General features: G+C 40.6%; 1 protein-coding gene across 3 annotated transcripts in view; it reads right to left on the bottom strand.

Moving 5' to 3' along the window:
* LOC128660711 (valacyclovir hydrolase-like) overlaps positions 1–18,231 on the bottom strand; it is a 122,930-nt gene extending 104,699 nt beyond the window's left edge. For 2 of the 3 annotated variants that reach the window (XM_053714671.1, XM_053714673.1), the window contains exon 1: positions 17,597–17,731. In XM_053714671.1, coding sequence (XP_053570646.1) covers positions 17,597–17,682 — 86 coding nt within the window. In that variant the 5' untranslated portion in view covers positions 17,683–17,731. Of the gene's footprint in view, positions 1–17,596; positions 17,732–18,032 lie in introns of those variants that run through there. The other variant, XM_053714672.1, reaches the window with a different exon arrangement.
* Between the last annotated feature and the right edge of the window lie 5,424 nt (positions 18,232–23,655).

Below are 23,655 nucleotides of genomic sequence, written 5' to 3'. Positions count from 1 at the left end.
ATTTAAACTACATTCAAGCTATATTTAAGGACTTGTTTCAACTCTTATTTCTACTTTTCCTGCTGAGGAACCCAAGATAAACAATCCTTGGAGGTAGATTCAGGAATCTACAACATTTCTCTGACCTGCCTATGCTCCTCAGCTTACTCCACTGCGACTAGCCACGAGGTTGAGAGGCCTCTTCTGTCTGACTGTCAGTGCTGTAGGGGCTTCCGTACTAATACCCCCCCAGGTCCCTGGGTTACCAAACCAGTTTATATATAACTGGACAGTTTATTATTTTTGTTTGTTCAAACACTAAACTAAGCTCCGTGCTCCGACACTGCTAACCGCTAACGACTAGTCACATCAAACATGGCTGAGCGGATTCTTCAAGAGCTGGAGACTTTGATGCTATTCCATCTAACCCAAGTTGAGGAGAGCCTCTGTGGATCTCTGCAGGCGGACACCCATGTAGCCTCATGCGCCGGACTTGTTCCAGAGACGCACACAAGTGTTCCTGAGACGCAAATAGTTAGCTGGCCTCTAAACCGTCTACTGCAGGGGCCTCCACCAAAAGCAGACTGCCCAGTCTCAGACCCGGCTGGTATAGGTGCTGCGGAGGCATTTCTTTTCCACACTACAGCAAATGCTAAGAGTGTGACAGAGGCGATCCCTTACCACGATGCACCCGCTATCACAGCAACCTTAGCAGACCGTACCAGTGAAGGTCTGCCCACTGAAGTCTCGGCAATCAAGGAGGTCTTGATCAGAGGCACTGACACCCCGCAGGATATCACTCACCTCCCAGCGGAAGAAAAGCCTAGGATTCCGGTAGGACCTAGGAGGAAATACATCAATCCTCAATCTGCGCCGGCGAGCTCCAGCAGCCCCGCTGATCTTAGCATTAAGGCGAGAGGTGTTAGGCACCACATCTTTGTTTACATAAGGGAGCTAACTGGCTTCAGGATGGACTATGTTGCCGGACATGGGTTGTCTGAATCCCCAAAAGTTTGCGGCTCCGCTTCACAACCCGGGCTACTCATCAAAGCCGACACCGGGAGGCATGCCATGAACAACTCCCAGGCATACAGTAAAGGTGTTGGCTAAACTATAAGCTACCCATGTTCTGAAATTGCAGGTGCCCTTAAGAACATCACAGAACAGTTTGTTGTAACTTCCATGACTACCTGCTTATTTAAATAGAACTTCTGTTTACGACAACTTTCATTGCCCAAGATGATATCCATTTTCAACAATGTGGGGGTATCCATTCAACTCTGTGGGGTCTGAAGCTTTAAGTTCACAGCTGTGTTTAGGATCCAATGTCAAAGAGGAATGCTACTAGTTGTTCGTATTTTCTGTTTCACGTTACCCCTTTCAGTTTGTATAAAATTAATCAGTATGTTCGAGTGCTCTTTTGGGAAGTTCTGGTGTATACGAGTGAGCGATCCCTAGTTTAAGCTTATTTGTGCTGTGAACATTGTTATATATATATTATTTAAGGCAGTTTTACTGGCTGCCTGTAAGCACAATGCATTAATTTCTGCTCATGTGCGCTTTGTACTACAATAGGTCAGTTGTGAGCAGCCTTATTATTTATTATTTTTTACCCTTACTTGCTTGCACGCATTGCCCATAACGCATACTCATAGATGTCCTGTTAATTGCAATGTTTATTTCAGGCAATCCCATTGGTATAGATGCAGGCACCGTTCAATAGTTTCTACTCATGTGTGGGATGTTCACTATGTTGTCCAGAATGGGCTAATGATTCTGCTAGTATATCCCCCAGTTTGGGGTTGTATATCAAAGCACTGTCCATACTTCTCAGAGGTAGGCGCAATAGAGGTAAGCACAATAGACACAACGTCTGCTCTGTAGTTGAATTTTAGTGGTTTAGATAGAGACCCTGTGCAGTATCACACTTTTAGCACTAGATGGCAATACAGACGGTCTCACCGCTCATATTGTTTTAATTGCGAGTGCCCCTATATGCTTTATCCCCCCAGTTCCCTGCTTTTTAGTTTGAGTTTAACTCTAGATTGCCCTGCAATGGTCAGTATTCTTGACAGGGGGAGCCCATTCTACACTTAATGCTTACTTCCTTATAGGAATCTACTACCCATATTAATCTAGAAAATAAAATGCAATAGTTTCCTTGTTGATAGATTGTTTAGAGGAGTTATATATGTTTGACATGCTTGGTTCTGGTATCAGCATCTAAATGTCAACTTATTTAGATGACATCAACAATCTTTTGCTGGATGCTGTTTTCCTCTATTTTTTCTATTGTTAAAAATTACATTTCTATGCTTTTAATAGAGCTACATTTATAATACCCCTAAATACTTTTTATGTTAAAACTAAGGGCCCAAGAGAGGTCCTAAATACTGATAATGGGGACAAAAATGAGGAATATCGTTCAATGTCTGCAAAAATGTTTGCTCAGTATTGCATTGTATTTTTCTTTATTTACATGTATGATAGTTTTAGAATTGTAATGCACATTTCCTCAATAAAAATATATAAATAAAAAAAAAAATACAATACCCCCCAACATTACAACCCACCACCCACACACCCCTACTCTAAAACCACCCAAACCCCCCTTAAAAAAACCTAACACTAACCCCCTGAAGATCTCCCTACCTTGAGTCGTCTTCACTCAGCCGAGCCGAATTATTCATCCAAGCGGGGAAGAAGAGGTCATCCATTCGGTTGAAGTCTTCATCCAAGCGGGGCAGAAGAGGACTTCTATCCGATTGAAGTGTAGATCCAAGCGGCATCTTCTATCTTCATCCATCCGGATGGTCAATTCTATTGGCTCATCCAATCAGCCAATCTGATTGAACATCAATCTGATTGGCTGATTAAATCAACCAATCAGATTTTTCCTATCTTAATTCCGATTGGCTGATAGAATCCTATCAGCCAATCGGAATTCGAGGGACACCATCTTGGATGACGTCATTTAAAGGAACCGTCATTCGTCGTTCAGTCGTCGGCCCGGATGGATATTCCGCGTCGGAGGTTTTCAGGATGCTGCCGCTCCCCCCCGGATGGATGAAGATAGAAGATGCAAGTGGATCAACACTTCAATCGGATGGAAGACCTGTGGGTGGTGGGTTGTAATGTTGGGGGGGTATTGTATTTTTTTTTTACAGGTAAAAGAGCTGATTATTTGGGACAATGCCCCGCAAAAAGCCCTTTTAAGGGCTGGTAAAAGAGCTAATTACTTTGTAATTTAGGATAGGGTAGGGCATTTTATTATTTTGGGGGGCTTTTTTATTTTATTAGGGGACTTAGATTAGGTGTAATTAGTTTTAACTTCTTGTAATATTTTTTATTTTCTGTAATTTAGTGTTTGTTTTTTCTTGTATTATAGTTTAGTTTATTTAATTGTACTTTAGTTCATTGTAGTTAATTGATTTAATTAATTAATGATAGTGTAGTGTTAGGTGTATTTGTAACTTAGGTTAGGATTTATTTTACAGGTAATTTTGTAATTATTTTAACTAGGTAGCTATTAAATAGTTATTAACTATTTAATAGCTATTGTACCTAGTTAAAATAAATACAAAGTTGCCTGTAAAATAAATATAAATCCTAAAATAGCTACAATGTAATTATTAATTATATTGTAGCTATATTAGGGTTTATTTTATAGGTAAGTATTTAGTTTTAAATAGGAATAATTGAGTTAATAGTATTAATTAATATTCATTATAGTAAATTTATTTTGTTTTATTTAAATTATATTTAATTTAGGGGGTGTTAGGGTTAGGGTTAGACTTAGGTTTAGGGGTTAATAACTTTATTATAGTTGCGGCGAGGTTGGGGTCGGGAGATTAGGGGTTAATAATTGAAGGTAGGCGGCGGTGATGTTAAGGAGGGCAGATTAGGGGTTAATAAAATTTATTATAGTGTTTGCGAGGCGGGAGTGCGGCGGTTTAGGGGTTAATACATTTATTATAGTGGCGGCGATGTCCGGTCAGCAGATTAGGGGTTAATAAGTGTAGGTAGGTGGTGGCGAGGTTGGGGGCGGCAGATTAGGGATTAATAAATATAATATAGGTGTCGGCGATGTTAGGGGCAGCAGATTAGGGGTTCATAGGGATAATGTAGGTGGCGGCGATGTCCGGTCGGAAGATTAGGGGTTAAAAATTTATATTATAGTGTTTGCGATGTGGGGGGGCCTCGGTTTAGGGGTTCATATGTAGTTTATGGCTGTTAGTGTACTTTTAGCACTGTAGTTAAGAGCTTTATGTTCCGGCGTTAGCCCATAAAGCTCTTAACTACTGACTTTTTTTGCGGTTGGAGTCTTGTCGGTAGAGGCTCTACCGCTCACTTCTTCCAAGACTCGTAATACCCGTGTTAGGCAAATCCCATAGAAAAGATAGGATACGCAATTGGCGTAAGGGGATTTGCGGTAGCCTCGAGATGCGGAAAGAAAGTGAGCGGTAGACCCTTTCCTGTCTGACTCGTAATACCAGCGTTAGATAAAAAGCAGCGTTAGGACCCCTTAACGCTGCTTTTTAAGGCTAACGCAGAACTTGTAATCTAGCCGTTAGACTTTAAAGAACTCACCAGAAAGGCAAATATCTTAAAGGGAAAGTAAAGTCAAAATTTAACTTAGCGCATGTAATTTTAAGACACTTTTAAATTCCTTTCTATTTTCAAACATACTTTGTTCAATTGGTATCTGTTGTTGAAAAAGAATATGTACATACTTTTATCCTACAATACTAGGTGCTAAGCTGGTTATTGGTGCCTGCTTGTTTCTTGTGATTGGCTAGATCAATGTGTTCAGTTAGCTCCCAGTAGTACAATGCTGCTCCTTCAGAAAAGGATACCAAGAGAATGAAGCACATTTGACAATAGAAGTAAATTACAAAGTTGTATGCTCTCAGTCATAAAATACAATTTGGGGGTTTCATGACACTTTAAATTGTTAGTATCTTTAGAATTTTTGCAAAAACTTAGTGCAGCCATACTATAGTATAACATTGGAAGATCCCAGGTGCGTAGCGCTCGTCCATTAATCAGTACCACTAAATGGCAGTATGATCCTTGCTTACTACTGCAACACTATGCTGCTGTGTGTGTGTAAAAATTTTTATTTAATGAGAGAAGGGTAAAATCTTAGTTTAGCGTTCTAAATTATTTTCTCAGCCATATCTCATTATTTTCCTACAAAAATTGGCGCGGGTGTTCAGATGAGGGCTACCAACAATGCTGCAATGTTTGTGTCTCCAGGAACAAAAAGGGGGGCCATATTTTGGGGTATAAAGTCCCTGTTTTCCCCATAGACTTTCCACAGCCAGCCATCTCTGCTCACCTACATGGATACATTGTATCAAACCCTCAGCCTAGAGGTTTTTATACATTTGTAACTGTTTACTGTACACACACTTAAAGCAGCCCTCTCGGTAACAACTGTACAGACTGCTGAGGAAATAATGTTCACACAGCCTTAAAGGGCATGATAGCACCAGGTCACACAGCCTTAAAGGGCAGGATAGCACCTGGTCACACAGCCTTAAAGGGCAGGATAGCACCTGGTCACACAGCCTTAAAGGGCAGGATAACACCTGGTCACACAGCCTTAAAGGGACAGATCACTGTAATGTGCACGCAGCACAACCTTAAAGGGCAGCTCAACACCTGCCCACAGAGCCTTAAAGGGACAGATCACCGTAATGTTGACACAGCACAACCTTAAAGGGCAGCTCGACACCTGCGCACAGAGCCTTAAAGGGACAAATCACCATAATGTGCACCCAGCACAACCTTAAAGGACAGCTCGACAGCTGCGCACAGAGCCTTAAAGGGACAGATCACTGTAATGTGGACACAGCGCAACATTAAAGCGCAGCTCGACACCTGCGCACAGAGCCTTAAAGGGACAGATTGCAGTAATGTTCATGCAGTGCAACCTTAAAGGGCAGCTCAACACCTGTGCACACAGCCTTAAAGGGACAGATCACTTTAATGTGCACGCAGCGCAACCTTAAAGGGCAGCTCGGCACCTGCTCACAGTCTTAAAGGAGCAGGCACACACAACCTTTTAGTGAGTTTACTTGCACAGTTTCAAAGGGAGCAATAGTATGCATCCCCATGTGATGCACGCAGCCTTAAAGGGACACTCTGTCTTAACGGGACAGTGGCACGTGCACGCACACAAACACACAGAGGACTCTCAGCCTTTAAAAGGACAACTTGCACCACATGCATACAACCTAAAGGGGACAGATCAACGTAATGTTCATGCAGCGCAACCTTAAAGGGCAGCTCGGCACCTGTGTGCAGTCTTTAAGGTACAGGCACACACAACCTTTAGTGGTTAAACGCACACAGTTTTAAAGGGAGCGATAGTATGCATCCAAACGCAAAGCACACCGCCTTAAAGGCACACGTGCAAGCCTTTAAAAGGACAACTTGCACCATAACCACATAGTGTTAAAGTAACAGCTCACACCATGCACACCTAGAGCAGCCTTAAAGGGCAGCTCACCGCCTGCTCTTACAGTCTTAAAGGGGCAGGCACACACAACATTTAGTGGGTAAAGTCAGACCACACGCACACAGTCTTAAAGGGAGCGATAACAGTATACATCTGCACGCAATGCACAGAGCCTTAAAGGAACATCTCACACCATGCACAGTCTTTAAGGGGCAAGCACACAGGCTTTTAAGCACACCCAAATGCACACAGCCTTAAAGGGGCACCCAGTATTAAAGTGACGGAACTCACACACACAATTTGAATGGTACAGGTGCACAAACACAGCACACACAGCCTTAACAGCACATATCACATTACGCTTGCACAGTCTTAAAGGCACGGACACCCTCACACAATGCACACAGTCCTTAAAGTGATAGTAAACTTTTCCCTTTGTCTAAACAAATCTGGAATGTTATAGATATTTTAGGAGTTTAACTCTTCAGTTGTTATGAAGATGTGCTATAACTTACTTTTTAATGTAGCGCTGAAATTCAAATACCCTGCCCTCTGGCCACCAACTTGAAAAGTAATATTTTTGTTGAACTAACAGTTTGAAATATTTTCCAATCATCTCTCTAAAGCAAAGGTGCTCTATGACTAGAGGGCTGATTGGGGGACCGTTCAAACTGTTAGCTCAACAACAACAAAAAACACACACTCACAGACTAAAAGCACAGCTCATGGCTTTGTGTGAATGCCATAAAATCTCTATAACTCTTTTTATGATTGCCTTGAGTTATCTCTAAGGGGCCAATTTACTAAAGTGCGGACGGACATAATACAATGTAGCATATCATGTCCGCCGCACATCGATAAATGCAGACAGCATACGCTGTCGGCATTTATCATTGCACAAGCAGTTTTTGTGAACTGCTTGTGCAATGCCACCCCCTGCAGATTTGCGGCCAATCGGTCGCTAGCATGGGGTGTTAATCAGCCCGATCGTATAGGATCGGGCGTATTGAAGACCGCAGCCTCAGAGGCAGCAGATCAGTTATGGAGCAGCGGTCTTTAGACCGCTGCTTCATAAGTGCCATTTCTGGCGAGCCTGAAGGCTTGCGCGGAAACAGGGGTCATAAGCTCCATTCGGAACTTGATAATTCGGCCCTAAGTCTGTGTGTACCATAAACCATCCATTTATAGCATTTAAGGCTGTGCGTGAATGCCATGAGCTGTCCTTTTAAAGCTGTGTGTGAACATTGTGATCCTTTCCTTTATTCATAACATACACTGTAATGTGTAATATGCCGGTTGGCAGGAGGATTAGGTTAGCCTGTCAACAGGTAATTCGGCAGATGTACACACTGAATGTGAGTGTGATCAGTGTCTCAGAAGTTTGTTGGTCTAGGTGACTGCTGACTGACCAGTGCATGAGTGGGGTTGACATTTGCCAGGTGGATAAATAATATGTCATATTAAAGCGATACTGAACCCAAATTATTTCTTTCATGATTCAGATAGAGCATGCAATTTTAATCAAATTTCTAATTTACTCCTATTATCAATTTTTCTTCCTTCTCTTGGTATCTTTATTAGAAAAAGCAGGAATGTAAGTTTAAGAGCTGGCCCATCTTTGGTTAAGCACCTGTGTAGGGCTTGCTAATTGGTGGCTAAACGTAGCCACCAATCAGCAAGCGCTATCCAGGGTGCTGAATCAAATAAAGATACCAAGAGAACAAAGAAAAATAGATAATAGGAGTAAATTAGAAAGTTGATTAAAATTGCCGACTCTATCTAAATCATGAAAGAAAAAAAAAATTGTGTTCAGTATCCCTTTAATTATAAGCGGTGATGAACATAAGGGATATTTCTGTTTATACAATGAGCAATAACACTGCAATATAATTATTAAATGTACTCAGGTTGAGATTGTTTTTAATTAGTAACTTTAAACAGATTACATTGCATTTAAAATTTAGATGTTTGAAAATACAAGAAAAAAACATTAGAACAAAAACATTTCTAATATAAAATATAAAACACAAGAAACCAGCATTGATGATACATTTATCTTATTTTACAATTGAGTAGATTCTTGTCAACTGGGTTTACTCACAGCAAATAGTTTTTGTCAATAACCAGCAAAAAAAATGCAAAAACATTATCATCTCCAAGATATGAGGGAAATAGTTCCCTACTTGTACCAAACTGTCTGCGCAACTTACGCTTTTCTCGCATCCACAAGTTCTCAATATTTTGGGTATGAATTTCTTCATCCTCTGGTTGCACAAAGTTCTACTGATGGATCACTGTGGAATGTTGGTAGATTCCATTCCGATGTAGTTCAATATTTTTATAGGCCCACCATCCATCAGAAATTATATGACTCCCTGACGTGTGGCAGCTGTTCAATCAGGAACAATACGTAGGAAACATATTTTTGACCCGCTTTCTATTCCTCCAAACACTCAGTGTCCTTCCGTCCAACGGCCTCTGTGGTATTTTCAGTGAAAGTACTTGCTTTCGTCAATCTCTACTACAATTGGGTTTCCATCTTTATCAAATCTACCTAATTCTGTAAAGGAATAGTCTTAATATTTCCCATATTCCTCTCAGCAGAAATTGAACCAGTTATCCACTGTATTTTTAGCTTGGATGTTGGCTTCGTGCTGTGCCAAGTTTTAGGGCATATGTTGTGCCCAGCAGTGCACCAAAAAAAGATTTGCTTGAAAGACAGATGACTACGAGTAAAAAATGAACCATGACGTACACTTTTCCTATAAACACATGTTTTACATACCCAGCGATTTCCATCAATACCATGAATATAATTTTGTAATTGACAGTGTTGGTTGCTGGTTTCACATATGTGGCTGTTCCTTATTAACCTACGACTGGCTAGCCAACGCATTGATGCCTCTGTGTCATGGAGTTCCTCTGCAAGGCTTGAAAGTCTCCATATCTCACTTTGAATGTCTGCTGCATCCATGACATTTTGAACTATGGTGGTTCGATTTAAAGCTGATCTTCCTGTCATTGCCACTTTTATTGGATGATGTGCTTACTGTATACAGAGCAACTGGCTCTGTCTTTCAGCTGTAGACAATATAGCACATCTTGTGCTGCTTTTCCCTCTCTTATGAGGTGTAGGAAGAGATGCTGTTTGCCACAGGTTGAACTAAATTAAATGTTTATGTTTTTCTAATTAACTATACATAAGTCTTTGATTGGAAGGTAATCTAAACATCCTGCTAACCATACAATGGTTATGTTTTAACTGCATTTGCCTTAATGTGTGAAAGGTCATAGCTGTTTTTCCACATTATATGGATACATTTATTGGCAGCCTGGCTCTGTTAAGTGTCTAATTTCTTCAAAGTAGTCTAGCTGCAGAGTGGAGCTCCACTCTAGACAGGAAACATGTGACCTCCACTGACCCTAGACAGGAAACATGTGACCTCCACTCAAAGCTTTTTTTTTTTTTTTTTTTTTTTAATCAACTTTAATGTAACAAACAACCTACAGACAATCATTCTGAAAACGAAACATTTTGCAGCTTTCTTGTTCTTCTTAATGTTCACTCACAGTGGTTTATGCCGATTGTCATTTATAAGGTAACCACTTTGAGTGCACATTAAGAAGAGCAAAAAAGCTGCAAAATGTTTTGTTTTCAGAATGATTGTCTATAGGTTGTTTGTTACATTAAAGTTGATTTAAAAAAAAAAAAAAAAAAAAAAGATTTGAGTGGAGGTCACATGTTTCCTGTCTAGAGTGGAGATCCAGTCTGCAGCTAGACCCTTCTCAATTTCTTAGTTAAATTTAACCATTTGCTTTAGGTTGACCTGAACATTTTTTTACAAGATGAAGCTTACACACATAAGATGAGCTCACAGCAAGTGTAAGTTCAATTAATAAAAAATCCATTTTTTTTATTTTATTTTGTGCAAAAAAAGTTCTCTGTGTGTGTTGTCTATATTTCCCTGAATACTGTGACCTTCCCCTTTGAGTCTGTGTTTTGGTGTGCATTGATCTGTCCCTTTAAAGACTGTGTGTGATGCGTTTTTATTTATGATTGCACATTTAAGACTGTGTGCATGTGGTGTGGATATTTAATACTCTTTGTGTGTGTCAGGGTGTAGCTTTAAGACTTGAGGGGTGAGCTGCCCATTTAAAGGGACACTGTACCCAAATTTTTTCTTTTGTAATTCAGAAAGAGCATGCAATTTTAAGCAACTTTCTAATATACTCCTATTATCAATTTTTCTTCCTTCTCTTGCTATCATTATTTGAAAAAGAAGGCATCTAAGCTTTTTTTTGGTTTCAGTACTCTGGACAGCACTTTTTTATTGGTGGATGAATTTATCCACCAATCAGCAAGGACAACCCAGGTTGTTCACTAAAAATGGGCCGGCATCTAAACTTACATTCTTGCATTTCAAATAAAGATAACAAGAGAATGAAGAAAATTTGATAATAGGAGTAAATTAGAAAGTTGCTTAAAATTTCATGCTCAATCTGAATCATGAAAGAAAATTTTTGGGTACAGTGTCCCTTTAAGACTGTGTGATGTGTTTGTATATGCATGCTGTTTGGTCCATGTGTTTTTGGGTGTGCTTTAAAGTTGTGTGCTTTGTGTAACCCCTTTTAACCCCTTCACCCAATAAGACGTGTATATATACGTTTTGCAGTACTTTGCTTATCGTACTGCAAGATGTATATATAAGTCTTAGCTTCCAGATGCGACAGCAGTCTCGGCTGTTAAATTACAGCTGAGAGCTGGAGTTCCTGAAGCTCTAAGCATCTGCCGCATATGGAACTGAAGCGCGATAGGTTCCATATGAGGGCAGATGCGTGACCGTTACAGACGGTGACACTGTGTGTGTCACCATCTGTAACGATCTTCTGTTGGTGATGGTGGGAGGTGTGGGTTGCCCAGCAGTGGAGGTGGGAGGGCCCTACGCTACAGAAAAAAATAATAATAAAGGGACAGGGAGGGATGGGGCAGCTATACTACAGAAATAGGGTTTTTGGGGTGCCCTAACTAATGATCGATGGAGAGGGGAGTTGGGGGACACACTACTCTACAGAAAATAATAAAATGAAGAAAAAAGGAAATAAAAAAACCCAAACGTACTGGCAGACAGCTGCCAGTACCTAAGATGGTGGCTAATAGTTAGAGGGGGTAGGTTTAGAGAGCTTGGGGGTAATAGGGGATCCTACACTGCAGAAAACATGAAAATAAAATAAAAAAAATATATATTTTCATGTCTGCCAGTACCTAAGATGGGGTGACCGATGAGGGAGGGAAGAGAGCTGTTTGGGAGGGATCAGGTAGGGAAGTGTCATGTGGGAGGGTAATCTCTACACTAAAATGTGGTGCAGCTGCAATTAGCGGCCTTATAATTACCAAACAGCAATGGCAAAGCCATGTTGTCTGCTATTTCTGAACAAAGGGGATCCCAGAGAAACTTTTTTTTTTTTTAAATAATTTTTTTATTGAGGTAATGAGTGATAAAAACAAAACAGAAAATATGTCCAGGCACAGATCAAAGTTGATAAGAGCGCTAATACAATTCCCGTACAGAAAATAGACTTAAGCTAAAACATTAAGGTACAAGTATTGCAATTGTAATTGCCATGTCTAAACCGCAGCGGTGCCATATACATACGAATGAGAGCTTTTATTATACAATATAGCAAATTCAATAGTAAGAGAGTAGCTGCTGGCATGGGTTATAACAATATGTCTAAAATTTTGATCATAAAGCGTATGACATATAAGGTTAACAACAGAAGAAACTAATGTATGGCAAATATGGCTGGCTGCAACATATAATAATGAGACCTCATTTTTTTAGTAAGGATGAGAATGGTCCCCAAATTGCAGTGGAAACCATAGAATAGTTGATTCAAAACAGGGTGGGGCAAAACGGGGGTTAGCTTCATGGTTTTGTTGGGGGGAGGGGAACTCAGCGGGCGAGAGCCGCTCTAAATGAGAAAAAAGGGAGGGGGAGGGGGCGGAGCCAGTTAGGGTGTCTATCTGGTTGAACTTTTGGGTCTCTAGACTTTTTGGGTATAGAACAAGTAGAGATAACTCCTAACAAAGTCATGTGTGAAGTAGAAAAACTAATATATATTTTGGTCTCTTTATTTCTAGGGGCCATAAAGATATAGGCTTGCTATAGCCAAAATGGGGAGGGTTTTCCCAACAGTGGTATAAACACGCCACATCTTTAATAGCACTGTAGCAGTACGTCATAATAGCTTTGAAGAAGTCTATATCAGATATTGAACATAATCTAGATTTTAGAAAATGAATCGTAGGGAACAAGTATAATACTACAAGGCTGAGTAATACTCTAAAGGGTTAGGATAACATGCTTAATTAAGAACAGGAGACTAGGTACTATGTGGAGATGAGCAGAAGCTTGGCTAATGTATATAGATATAAGCTAAACACAACAAATAAGGTGTGGACAAACAGAGCAACAAGAGTTGCTATGATCTTATTTCCGCTAATTCTGCCCTCTCTTCACCAGACCAACGGCAAAGGCCCAGAAGTTGACCAATGCCTCCCACTCCTCAGAATACGCTAAAAAATATCTGTCATGGATAGCAGCTTATACATATAAAAACTTGTCAATAGGGACCCGCGAAAGAGATAGAGCACTAGGTTAGAACATACATTATGAGACTAGTCCAAAATAAAGGGATCACTAATCTAATTTTGACACAACGTTACTAGGGATACGTACATGAGTTAAATGGGTAACAAAATATAGACATAATATACCCCCTATAAACCAACCTAAGGGGAGATGATGCTAGATGGAAGGGCCACAAACACCCCTTATAAGTATATGGGGGCATATAGAAATATAAATGTATATAGGCCCTTAAACCAAGTCAGTAGTCGCCATAATTTAAATAAGGATCTCACATACTCAATGTATACGTATGTATAGGGATTGATGTAATGAGAATAATAAAGATGAATAATGAGTTTAAGTATATATAAGCAAGGTGCCCAATTTAGTGATGTTAACCTTCTAGAGAAACCTGTGGCTTTTAAATATGTGCGCAAACCTCAAACATAGTATGGCCACTCATAAACCTTAGAGTTATAAGGCATAAAAAAACTGAGAGGAATGTTGCTAAGTACATAAACCTATAGATAAAATAGCTGTCTCAGTAATCAACAAATCTGTGAACATAAATATAAACAAAATAACAGTACTGCTGATATAGTAATGGCTCTTGTAAAACCACCCAAATATCTCAATACAGGGCTGAAACAGACAAGTCATATGCTATAGACAAATCAGAGACCGAGACATCAAACAGCATTATTATCTTAAGAGGCCCAAGTATCCATAGCTAAATGTCTTGTTAGGGATAAAGAATTAAGTTGGACAGAGAAAGTTCTCCACAACAATAAGTGTTAGGGTATCCCATCCCTAGTAGAATGCCATGTCGCTTTACCCTTCTCCGGACTTAACTGAGAGTGTAGGGATCTGTTGGTGAGCGGGGGATAAGTGCAACCCAGACACCATGTTGAGTGTGATAGGTCTGAAAAGGCGTTAGCCATCTGAAAATTAAGATTACTGCAGTCTGCGTATCTGATACAAAAATGTCCTGGGGTAGCACTGGTAATCCAGATGTGCTGCTTGATTGATCTGGAGAACATATGTCGGCTAATACTGGAGTTTCCTTCATATCCATGAGTACCTCCATAGTGTAATTAGGCTGATGCGACTCAGCAGCTATCTCCTTTTCCACTTTATAAGCTACGCCATTATCAGGCTTGATCCTGTGTGCGTGTTGAGGAGCGTGTTGAGTTTCAAATGGCAAGGTTTCCAAAGACACGTGGTTTCCAGGCCGCAGTACATCCCTGCAAATCGTATAGTGCCGATCCATACGAGTAGACAAATCATTCAAAAGAAGGCACTAGCTATATGTTAGTTGGGGATGAGTCAGTATGTGAGCAAGGGGATCTGTGGGCTGCACCTCTGAGAGTAGGCCTGCTTAGCTTTGGTTGGCAGGTAAGATGGCAACCTTCTTGTCGTGAGTAAGTCCCTGCTGTAGCTTCCCGCTGCTGTATCGCAGGGTATCTGTCCGCCTCAAGACCAGATATCACTCTAGAGTTTACAGCTGAGATCACTGCTAGGAGGGCGACAAACCTTGGTCCCGATGCGGACAGATCCTGGTAAGGCGAGCTCCGCTAATCCACACTCCGGAGCCAAACTTCTCAGCTACAAATGTTGTGGGTAGTGTTGGGTCCCATCTCCATGAAACTGTTATGTATTTGAGGAGGCATTAGGTATATTTTACCCCAAAATTTGATAAATGTAGCAGGAGCTCTGCTGAAGTGCGTCCGCACTCGGTAATGGCTAGCTCCGCCCCCCAGAGAAACTTTTAATAACCATTTGTGCTATGATTGCACAAGCTGTTTGTAAATAATTGCAGTGAGAAACACAACGTTTGTGAAAAAATGAACATTTATTTTAATTTGACCGCATTTGGCGGTGAAATGGTGGCATGAAATATACCAGAATGGGCCTAGATAAATACTTTAGGTTGTCTACTTAAAAATATAAATATAGTTTTGACAGGTAAATAAAAAAACACAAGGCTTTTTTTCTGTTTAAATGGAGTGATAGCAAAAATGCTAAAAATTATCCGGTATTTTGGGCAAATTTTTCTCTGAAAGTCTCGGTAGTGAAGGAGTTAAGTTTGTGTGCATATGGTGTGAGCTGTTCCTTTTATGATGTGTGCACTGTTTGTGTGCCTGTACCATTAACACAGTGTGCAGTATAGTGTGAGCTGTCCCTTAACGTCACGGCTGTGTGTGCTAAGTGCCAAGTATGTTTTTGTGCATGATGTGATCTGTCCCTGTAAGACTACATGTGGGTGTGCCTTTAAGACTGTGCAAGCGTAATGTGATCTGTGCTGTTAAGGCTGTGTGTGCTGTGTTTGTGCACCTGTGTCATTAAAGCTGTGTGTGTTTGGTGTGAGCTCCCCCTTTAAAGTCTGCGTTTGTGTCTGTCACTTTAATACTGGGTGCCCCTTTAAGGCTGTGTGCATTTGGGTGTGCTTAAAAGCCTGTGTGCCTGCCCCTTAAAGACTGTGCATGGTGTGAGATGTTCCTTTAAGGCTGTGTGCATTGCGTGCGGATGTATACTGTTATCGCTCCCTTTAAGATTGTGTGCGTGTGGTGTGACTTTACCCACTAAAGGTTGTGTGTGCCTGCCCCTTTAAGACTGTGAGCAGGCGGTGAGCAGCCCTTTAAGGCTGCGCTAGTTGTGCATGGTGTGAGCTGTTCCTTTAACACTGTGTGGTTATGGTGCAAGTTGTCCTTTTTAAAGGCTGTGCACGTGCCCCTGCCCCTTTAAGACAGAGCGTCCCTTTAAGGCGGTGTGCTTTGCGTTTGGATGCATACTATCACTCCCTTTAAAACTGTGTGCGTTTAACCACTAAAGGTTGTGTGTGCCTGTACCTTAAAGACTGTGTACGCAGGTGCCGAGCTGCCCTTTAAGGTTGCGCTGCATGAACATTACGGTGATCTGTCCCCTTTAGGCTGTATGCGTGTAGTGCAAGTTGTTCTTTTAAAGGCTGAGAGTGCTTTTTGTGCGTGCACGTGCCACTGTCCCGTTAAGACAGAGCGTCCCTTTAAGGCTGCGTGCATCACATGGGGATGCATACTATCGCTCCCTTTAAAACTGTGCGTGTAAACTCACTAAAAGGTTGCGTTTTCCTGCCCCTTTAAGACTGTGAGAAGGTGTCGAGCTGCCCTTTAAGGTTGCACTGCGTGCACATTAGGGTGATCTGTCCCTTTAAGGCTGTGTGCGCAGGTGTCAAGCTGCCCTTAAAGGTGGCGCTGCGTCAACATTATGGTGATCTGTCCCTTTAAGGCTGTGTGCGCAGGTGTGGAGCTGCCCTTTAAGATTGCGCTGCGTCCACATTACGGTGATCTGTCCCTTTAAGGCTGTGTGTGCAGGTGTCGAGCTGCCCTTAAAGGTGGCGCTGCGTCCACATTACGGTGATCTGTCCCTTTAAGTCTCTGTGCGCAGGTGTCGAGCTGCCCTTTAAGGTTGCGCTGCATGCACATTATGGTGATCTGTCCCTTTAAGGCTCTGTGCGCAGGTGTCAAGCTTCCCTTTAAGGTTGCGCTGCGTCCACATTACGGTGATCTGTCCCTTTATGGCTCTGTGCGCAGGTGTCGAGCTGCCCTTTAAGGTTGCGCTGCGTGTACGTTACGGTGATCTGTCCCTTTAAGGCTCTGTGCGCAGGTGTCGAGCTGCCCTTTAAGGTTGCACTGTGTGCACATTACGTTGATCTGTCCCTTTAAGGCTCTTTGCGCAGGTGTCGAACTGCCTTTTAAGGTTGCGCTGCATGAACATTACTGCAATCTCTCCCTTTAAGACTGTGTGCGTGTGGTGCTAGTTGACCCTTTCAAGGCTGTGTGGTTTTTTGTCTGTCCCTTTAAGACTGTGTGACCAGGTGCTATCCTGCCCTTTAAGGCTGTGTGCACATTATTTCCTCAGCAGTTTGTACAGTTGTTACGAGAGGGCTGCTTTAAGTGTCTGTGTACAGTAAACAGTTACAAATGTATAAAAACCTGTAGGCTGAGGGTTTGATACAATGTATCCATGTAGGTGAGCTGAGCTGGCTGGCTGGGGAAAGTCTATGGGGAAAACAGGGACTTTACACCCCAAAATATGGCTCCCCTTTTTGTTCCTGGAGACACAAACATTGCAGCATTGTTGGTAGCCCTCATCTGAACCCCCACGTCAATTTTTGTAGGAAAATAATGAGATATGGCTGAGAAAATAATTTAGAATGCTAAACTAAGAGGAAAACGAAAAGCAAATACTTTTGTGGGGTATGTCATTGTATTTATACCAATAAAGCTGGAAATTTTGATAATGAGCCAGGCAACCTCAATCTAACAGTCACAGACCTGTATAGCACAAATATGTTCTTATACTTGTTAAATCAAAATAAACAGTTTCAAACTAACCTTTCTGCATACAGAACAACCATTTGTTATGCTTAAACAGTGTTCTTTCATATGCACAAAATAGTTTTAGAATTAAGTGCACACTGCTCCATCTCAGGTATGGAAGTATGGAAATTATAATGGTTATGTTAGCATGTTTTTATTACCAGTAAGTAAATGCACGAGGGAGCCATGACCGGTGCAGCAACTGAGGAATTGGACGCACTGCCACAGAGACACAGCTCAACGCCATAACTCATAAGTATATCAGCTAGTTCCTTTCCAGCTGAAGAACCTGCGATGTCACAACAGTCACATGACTGCAGTGATCACATGGCGCAGAGAGCTCCGAGTCCAGGAAGTAGAAGGTTTGGAGACTCAAATCAATAGGAATGTAATTTGTGATCTCAGATTTATCAGAACATATTTAAGTATTTTTCTTTGCTTATTGTGTACAAAAAAATTATTTTTTGTTTGTTTCTGTGAAGTGCCCAGGAGACAAAGCACTTTTAGAAGATAAATTAATTTTGCAGAAATAGCAAATTATGTGATCACTCCTAAATTAAAGGGACAGTCAACACCCGACACAACTTAATCCCATACCTTAGATCCAAAAAAGAAGATGCGTCTGCACCGCATCCCATGTTCAATACCTCTAACGTTATATGTGTAATCATCCAAAGCACATACAGTTTTATCGTGTAGATATGGCACACAAACTCCTCCCCCTCCTCCGTCTTCTTCTCTATTAAATTCCATGCTCATTCACGGTGACGCTGTTTCTTTGCTAATGCGCATTACAATTTATGTCTGCTCACCAGCAGAAATAGAAAGTACAGCTGCAAATCACCGTGAACGCGTGTAAAGAATCCAACTGAGGATTGGATGCCTTTAAAATGAAAGTTACTATCTGGAGGATAAAACTGTATGTGCTTTGGCTGATTACACATATAATGTTAGAGGTATTGAACATGGGATGCGGTGCAGACGCATCTTCTTTTTTGGATCTAAGGTATGGGATTAAGTTGTGTCTGGTGTTGACTGTCCCTTTAATTGTATATCAAATTACATTTTCTGTGTTATTTTTTTTAATATCAGGAACATGTTAAATAGCAGCAGTGAGTTCTTGTTTCCTAAATAATTCAAACACCTTTAAAGGGACTTTTTGTCCCCGTCTAGATAGTGGATTAATTTAAAAAAAAAAATACAATTTAATGTATCACATTTCCTTTGTTCTTATGGTATCCTTTGTTGAAGAGTAAACAAACGTAGGCTCATAGCAAAAGTGTGCATGTGTCTTTAGAACTTTATAGAAGCAGTGTTTAGCGCCTGTTCATTTAGCTCTTATCCTCTATAATAAAAGGCCAGGTATGTTTGTCCGAAGCTGTTATGTGCAGTAGAGACTGCGCAAGGACAAATATACCTGGCCATAACGAAGGATCAGTCAGCAGAGAGGGTGGATGGGAGCGTATGTGGTGGGGCCATGGCTGGGCGGGAGGCTACCCAGCCAGTATTTTACAGGCACAGCTGGTAATTGGGGATTAGGAGTTGGTTCAGGTATTAGCAAAAGCGTTTTTTTTTTTTTTTTTGCAGCAGCAGCTGTCATGTTACAGACAGGCTACAATCCGTTTTCTGTTGTTATTGTTACACGTGTTTCCAGCAGATGGCGCCTATTACGGATATAGAAAAAACATGTTACCACAGTAACTGTCTGCAGTAACAACAAGCTTCCCTTCGCCTTGCTATGATGCGCTTTACTCACTGTAAGAGGCGTGGCCTGGGGCGCTCGGGAGATCCGCAACACAGCAAGACTAGTACTGAGATGTAGGAGCCGTATATGCCTGTGCAGCCTGGACTGGGCAGGGAGGAGAATTTCCTATCTCGACTCTAGATGACTTGCTAATGTCACAGGAGAAGCTGCCAATGCCATGTCGAATTGTGAGCTGCTTTCCTCAACTTGGATTTCTGGACAAAAGCGGCGAAAGTGACAGCATCCCTGAGGTAGCACTTAGGGCTCAAAACGCTGCTGTCATATAGTCTAGTGTGAGCCACAGAAAGGCCCAAACACTGGCAGATCCTTCATTTATTTTATCCTTTGCCCAGGAATTTGATTTACCATTTTTTTCTATTGATAGAACTGAACACATAGCTGAACAATACATATGTGCTTAAATTATGTTTAAACATCAGGTGTATTCCATTAAATGCACTACACAGCCCATGACCATAGATTGTGCTATATAGAGCATAACACACAAAGGCGTGGAACCCTTTTTTTTTACAGATTACTGTTACTCCAAGGGAACATGATAAAAGGGAAACTATGGTTTTAAAAAGGGTTCCACGCTTTTGTGGGTTATTCTCTATATCAGAATCTAGGCTCATGGGCTGTGTAGTTTATACTACTACTATTTAATAAAAAATAATAATTTAACATCTATTAAAGCCCATTCCCCTCAGAATTTTTTTTTATAGCAATCACCTGCATGTGATCTGGTTGCAAAAATATGTTCTTTCAAAGCACCTTCAGCTTGAATAGCAAGGAATTCCTTGCTGATGCAGGGTCTTTTATTACTAATGTCATCATGCATGTAAGCATAGTGCAGAAGATGTCCTTGTGTCCTCTACACTGAAGGGACTAAATTGATTTATTATGTTTAGGTCTATTTCCTATCCTACAGTGTTTTCATATTAAAGGGATATTCCCTCCAAAATTGGAATCTATGTGGATGCATTTCAGTTTTGAATAGAAGCATTTTAGTAATATAAATGTATTATCAAAAATTCTTCTAATAAAAGCTATAGCTGTTTCAAAAGTGTATTTAAGTATGCACCATGCAGCAGCATTTCAAACCCAGCACTTGCTCAGAGAGCCTAAGGTGCTTGCACCATCTGGTAGTGACTCAATTTGTCAATTGCTGACTTGATACAAGCCCCACTTACGCACTGATCAGCTGTAGTATTTAAAATTCTGGTGCACTGAGAATATCTAGCAATGCTTCACATGCAGAGAAAGCAGTGATAACTTTTACTAGAAGCGTTTTTACTAATACATGTATATTGCAAATATGTTTCTATTTAAAGATGTAATTCAGCTATGTGCATTTAAATTTTGACCAGAATGTCCATTTAAAGATGTTGGAATCTGGATTAGTGCCCTGGTGATAGGGACCTGAGAATACAAGGAGAGTGGGTAGGAAACACTTAGAAAAAGTTTGCAATAAAAGAATATACTTGTCATATAAGATAAGCAGACCAGTTGAAAGAAAACCTAAAAAATAAATATATTTTCATTTGTATTTGCTGTAAATATAGTCGGTTTCTGAAATCCTGTATTTTATATGAAGTAGAATAATGCTTTTAATATTTCATATGCTCTTGTGAGAATGAGTGGAAAAGTCAAGTTAAATCATTTAAAAAGATTTAATAATTGCATTATATGTGTGTGATAGGCAGAGGTTAAGGTCTGTGAATGAGAGGGACAGGAAACATACTTGCTAATGACCTCAATTTTATTACAAGACCAGAGACTCATATTTTACATTACTTTCAATTTACTGCTCTGACAGCTTTTTAAAGTATACAGTGTTAACATTAGTAAACATAAAACAAGTGAAACAATAGAGAAAACAAAAGAACCAATAAGTACAAAGCCATGGATGTAGAAGATGATATCAGCCAATCAGCATCCTCTTAGTGTCCATAAACAGTCCAGAGCGCACCAATGTCTCCTCTTTCTTTTTGCTGCTGTGAAAAGATAAGTACCTGGCATTGTCTCCCTAATAAAGTATCATTTTATTTTATATATTAAATGTTATCATATATTTTAGTTTCTCTTTTTTATTCAAAGTTTATTTCTCTTATTATTTTATTTTATTTATTCCCTTTTACTATATTTTTCCAGCCGTTTCTCTATCTCTTTGATTTGTGGGAATTATATGTTCCCTTTTTGTCCTTTTTGTGTCCCTTATGTCACTTCTTATTCTTCTTACTTGCATAACTGCTATTGACTCGACCGGGTATTTTTCTTTCAACCGGGTTCCTCCTCTCATTTGTGGTGTGGTGCGGTGCATCTTCCGACGCCATTTTGTTCCTCCACCTTTCCCGCCTCCTTCATTTGTATTCTTGACGTCTTTTGGCAGTGAAGTGCAATTCCTTCCTCCAGGTGGTGTCTAAACAGTTTCGGCTGTATTATTTAATATTCCGGTTTCTCTCAGGACTTAATCATGCCCTCAGTCCTTTACATATATCTTCTATTTGCAACATTGTAAGTTAATTTTTTCTCCTGTCATTTCTAAAGCAATATTTAATTTCTACCTCTGTGTGTCACTGTTTCTCTGTCTTCACAGATTATAGACAACGTTTATTCAAGCCTTTCATACTGTTGTGCTGCTTTATTAAAAAAATGTATTTACCCAAAATGTATTATATTTTAAACATTTTGATTTTATTTTAATTTTGCCATTTTTTCTGTGATCTCAAGATGTCTCATGAGGAGAATAATCCAGCTAATTCTGACCCCTCTTTACAGAATATTACGGCCTCTATGGAGTTCTTTATGAGGAAAATGGACAATAAAATGAATATCTTTATTGCTAATTTTCAGTCAGAAACCCCTCAATTATTTAAAAAACATACTTGTAAAACTAAACATCTTTCCACCTCTCATCCCAGAAGCAGAACTTTTTTTTACTTTCTGCGATGAGAGTTTTTTTAGTAAAAAATTTTCTGCAGGTCATTTTGAAATAAAAATTAGCTGTAACCCTTTCCTGCCAGGGTTAAAGTGTCTACATCGGAACAACTGTTCCGATGTAGACAAATTGAAATCACGCGATGGTGCACACGATCACAAGATTTCAATTATTGGATTGGGGCTGGGGGGCGTCCCTATAACCCTAGGAACACCCTCCAGACCAGCGATCAAATCCAGGAAGCGCAGAAGGCTTCAGGACAGCTGTTGGCTATGACGTTGTATTCCGTCATAACGGCTCTAAAGCCCAGTGTAATTATGATGGAATAGAACGGCATAACGGCGTTAAAAGGTTAAATCGTTATCGTTCATAAACATTATTTATTTAGAACAAAATAAACAATTTTTTTTTTAAAACGTAAACTTTCACATGTAATGTAACATCAGAAATCTTTCATACAACTTATAAACATGGTAAACACTTACATGTAGCAGCTGCATCACAAATTTTACATGGGACTTAAAAAAACAAAACATAATTCACATGTAGCATCATAAATTTAACGTGTGACTTTTTAAAACAAAACATTCACATGTAGCGCATCACAAATTTTTAATATATGACTTATGTAAAACATGATAAACATTCACATGAACCATCACAAATTTTACATACAACTTTTGATGTCACATTTTCTGAATTTCTTTTACAAGATGCAGATTTAAAGTGTCTGTAGTATGATGGACCATATTTGCTTAGGATGGCTGATTTTAGAAATGTACGTGTTCCTTTGTATCCAGATGGGGGACCATTTAAAATGATGAATGTTCTTTGATCAGTTGTGCCGATTTCATCCCAGCTCCCATCACTTGCTCCTGGCTTGCCATTACTCTGGTAATTGTTGTTCCCCAACTCTTGCATACTGCTTCAGATACTGGGTGTGGAGTGCCACATAGGCAGGGAGCACAGTAAGTGCCAGGGACAGTGGGGACGAGTAAACGCAGCAGCTTCCCACTCCCTGGGGGGAGGGAGGGGGGATCTGCCTGCAAACCACAGAGGGAGGGTTAGGAGGGGGGAGGGGAAGAATAGGGATAGGCCAAGGGAGGTTTTCAAGAGAGAGGGGGGTAGGAAGAGATATAAGGGCTTACCTCAAGCAGCAGCACCAGTTTCACAATTTTTTTGTTTCATTGCAGGGTCGGACCGGGTCATTCGTGGAGACTGAGGCATCATGGATCGACACAGAAGGAAGCAGATTCCCCCAAGAAGACTGCAGGACAGCGTTGTGACCATCCGGCTACCTAGAAAAAAGAAGATATCTGAAGTTAAGTATAGTGTTAGGGCCCAAAAATCACCTCCTACATCTTCACTTCCTCCTGAGTATCCTCGATCCAATCCCACCCTGCATTCTCTTCCTCCCTGTCCTTCCCCTCATAGCAGTCCCTGCCGCTCTGCTTCCCGCTTTCCTGCCCGGTCTTCATCATCCTCCCCTGCATCATCCTCCCCCGCATCATCCTCCCCCTGTTCATCCCTCTCAG

This window comes from Bombina bombina, chromosome 5, assembly GCF_027579735.1.
Source record: "Bombina bombina isolate aBomBom1 chromosome 5, aBomBom1.pri, whole genome shotgun sequence".
Lineage (NCBI taxonomy): Eukaryota > Metazoa > Chordata > Amphibia > Anura > Bombinatoridae > Bombina > Bombina bombina.
Note: the sequence above shows the minus strand (reverse complement) of the source record. Positions and strands in the feature narration are given on the sequence as shown.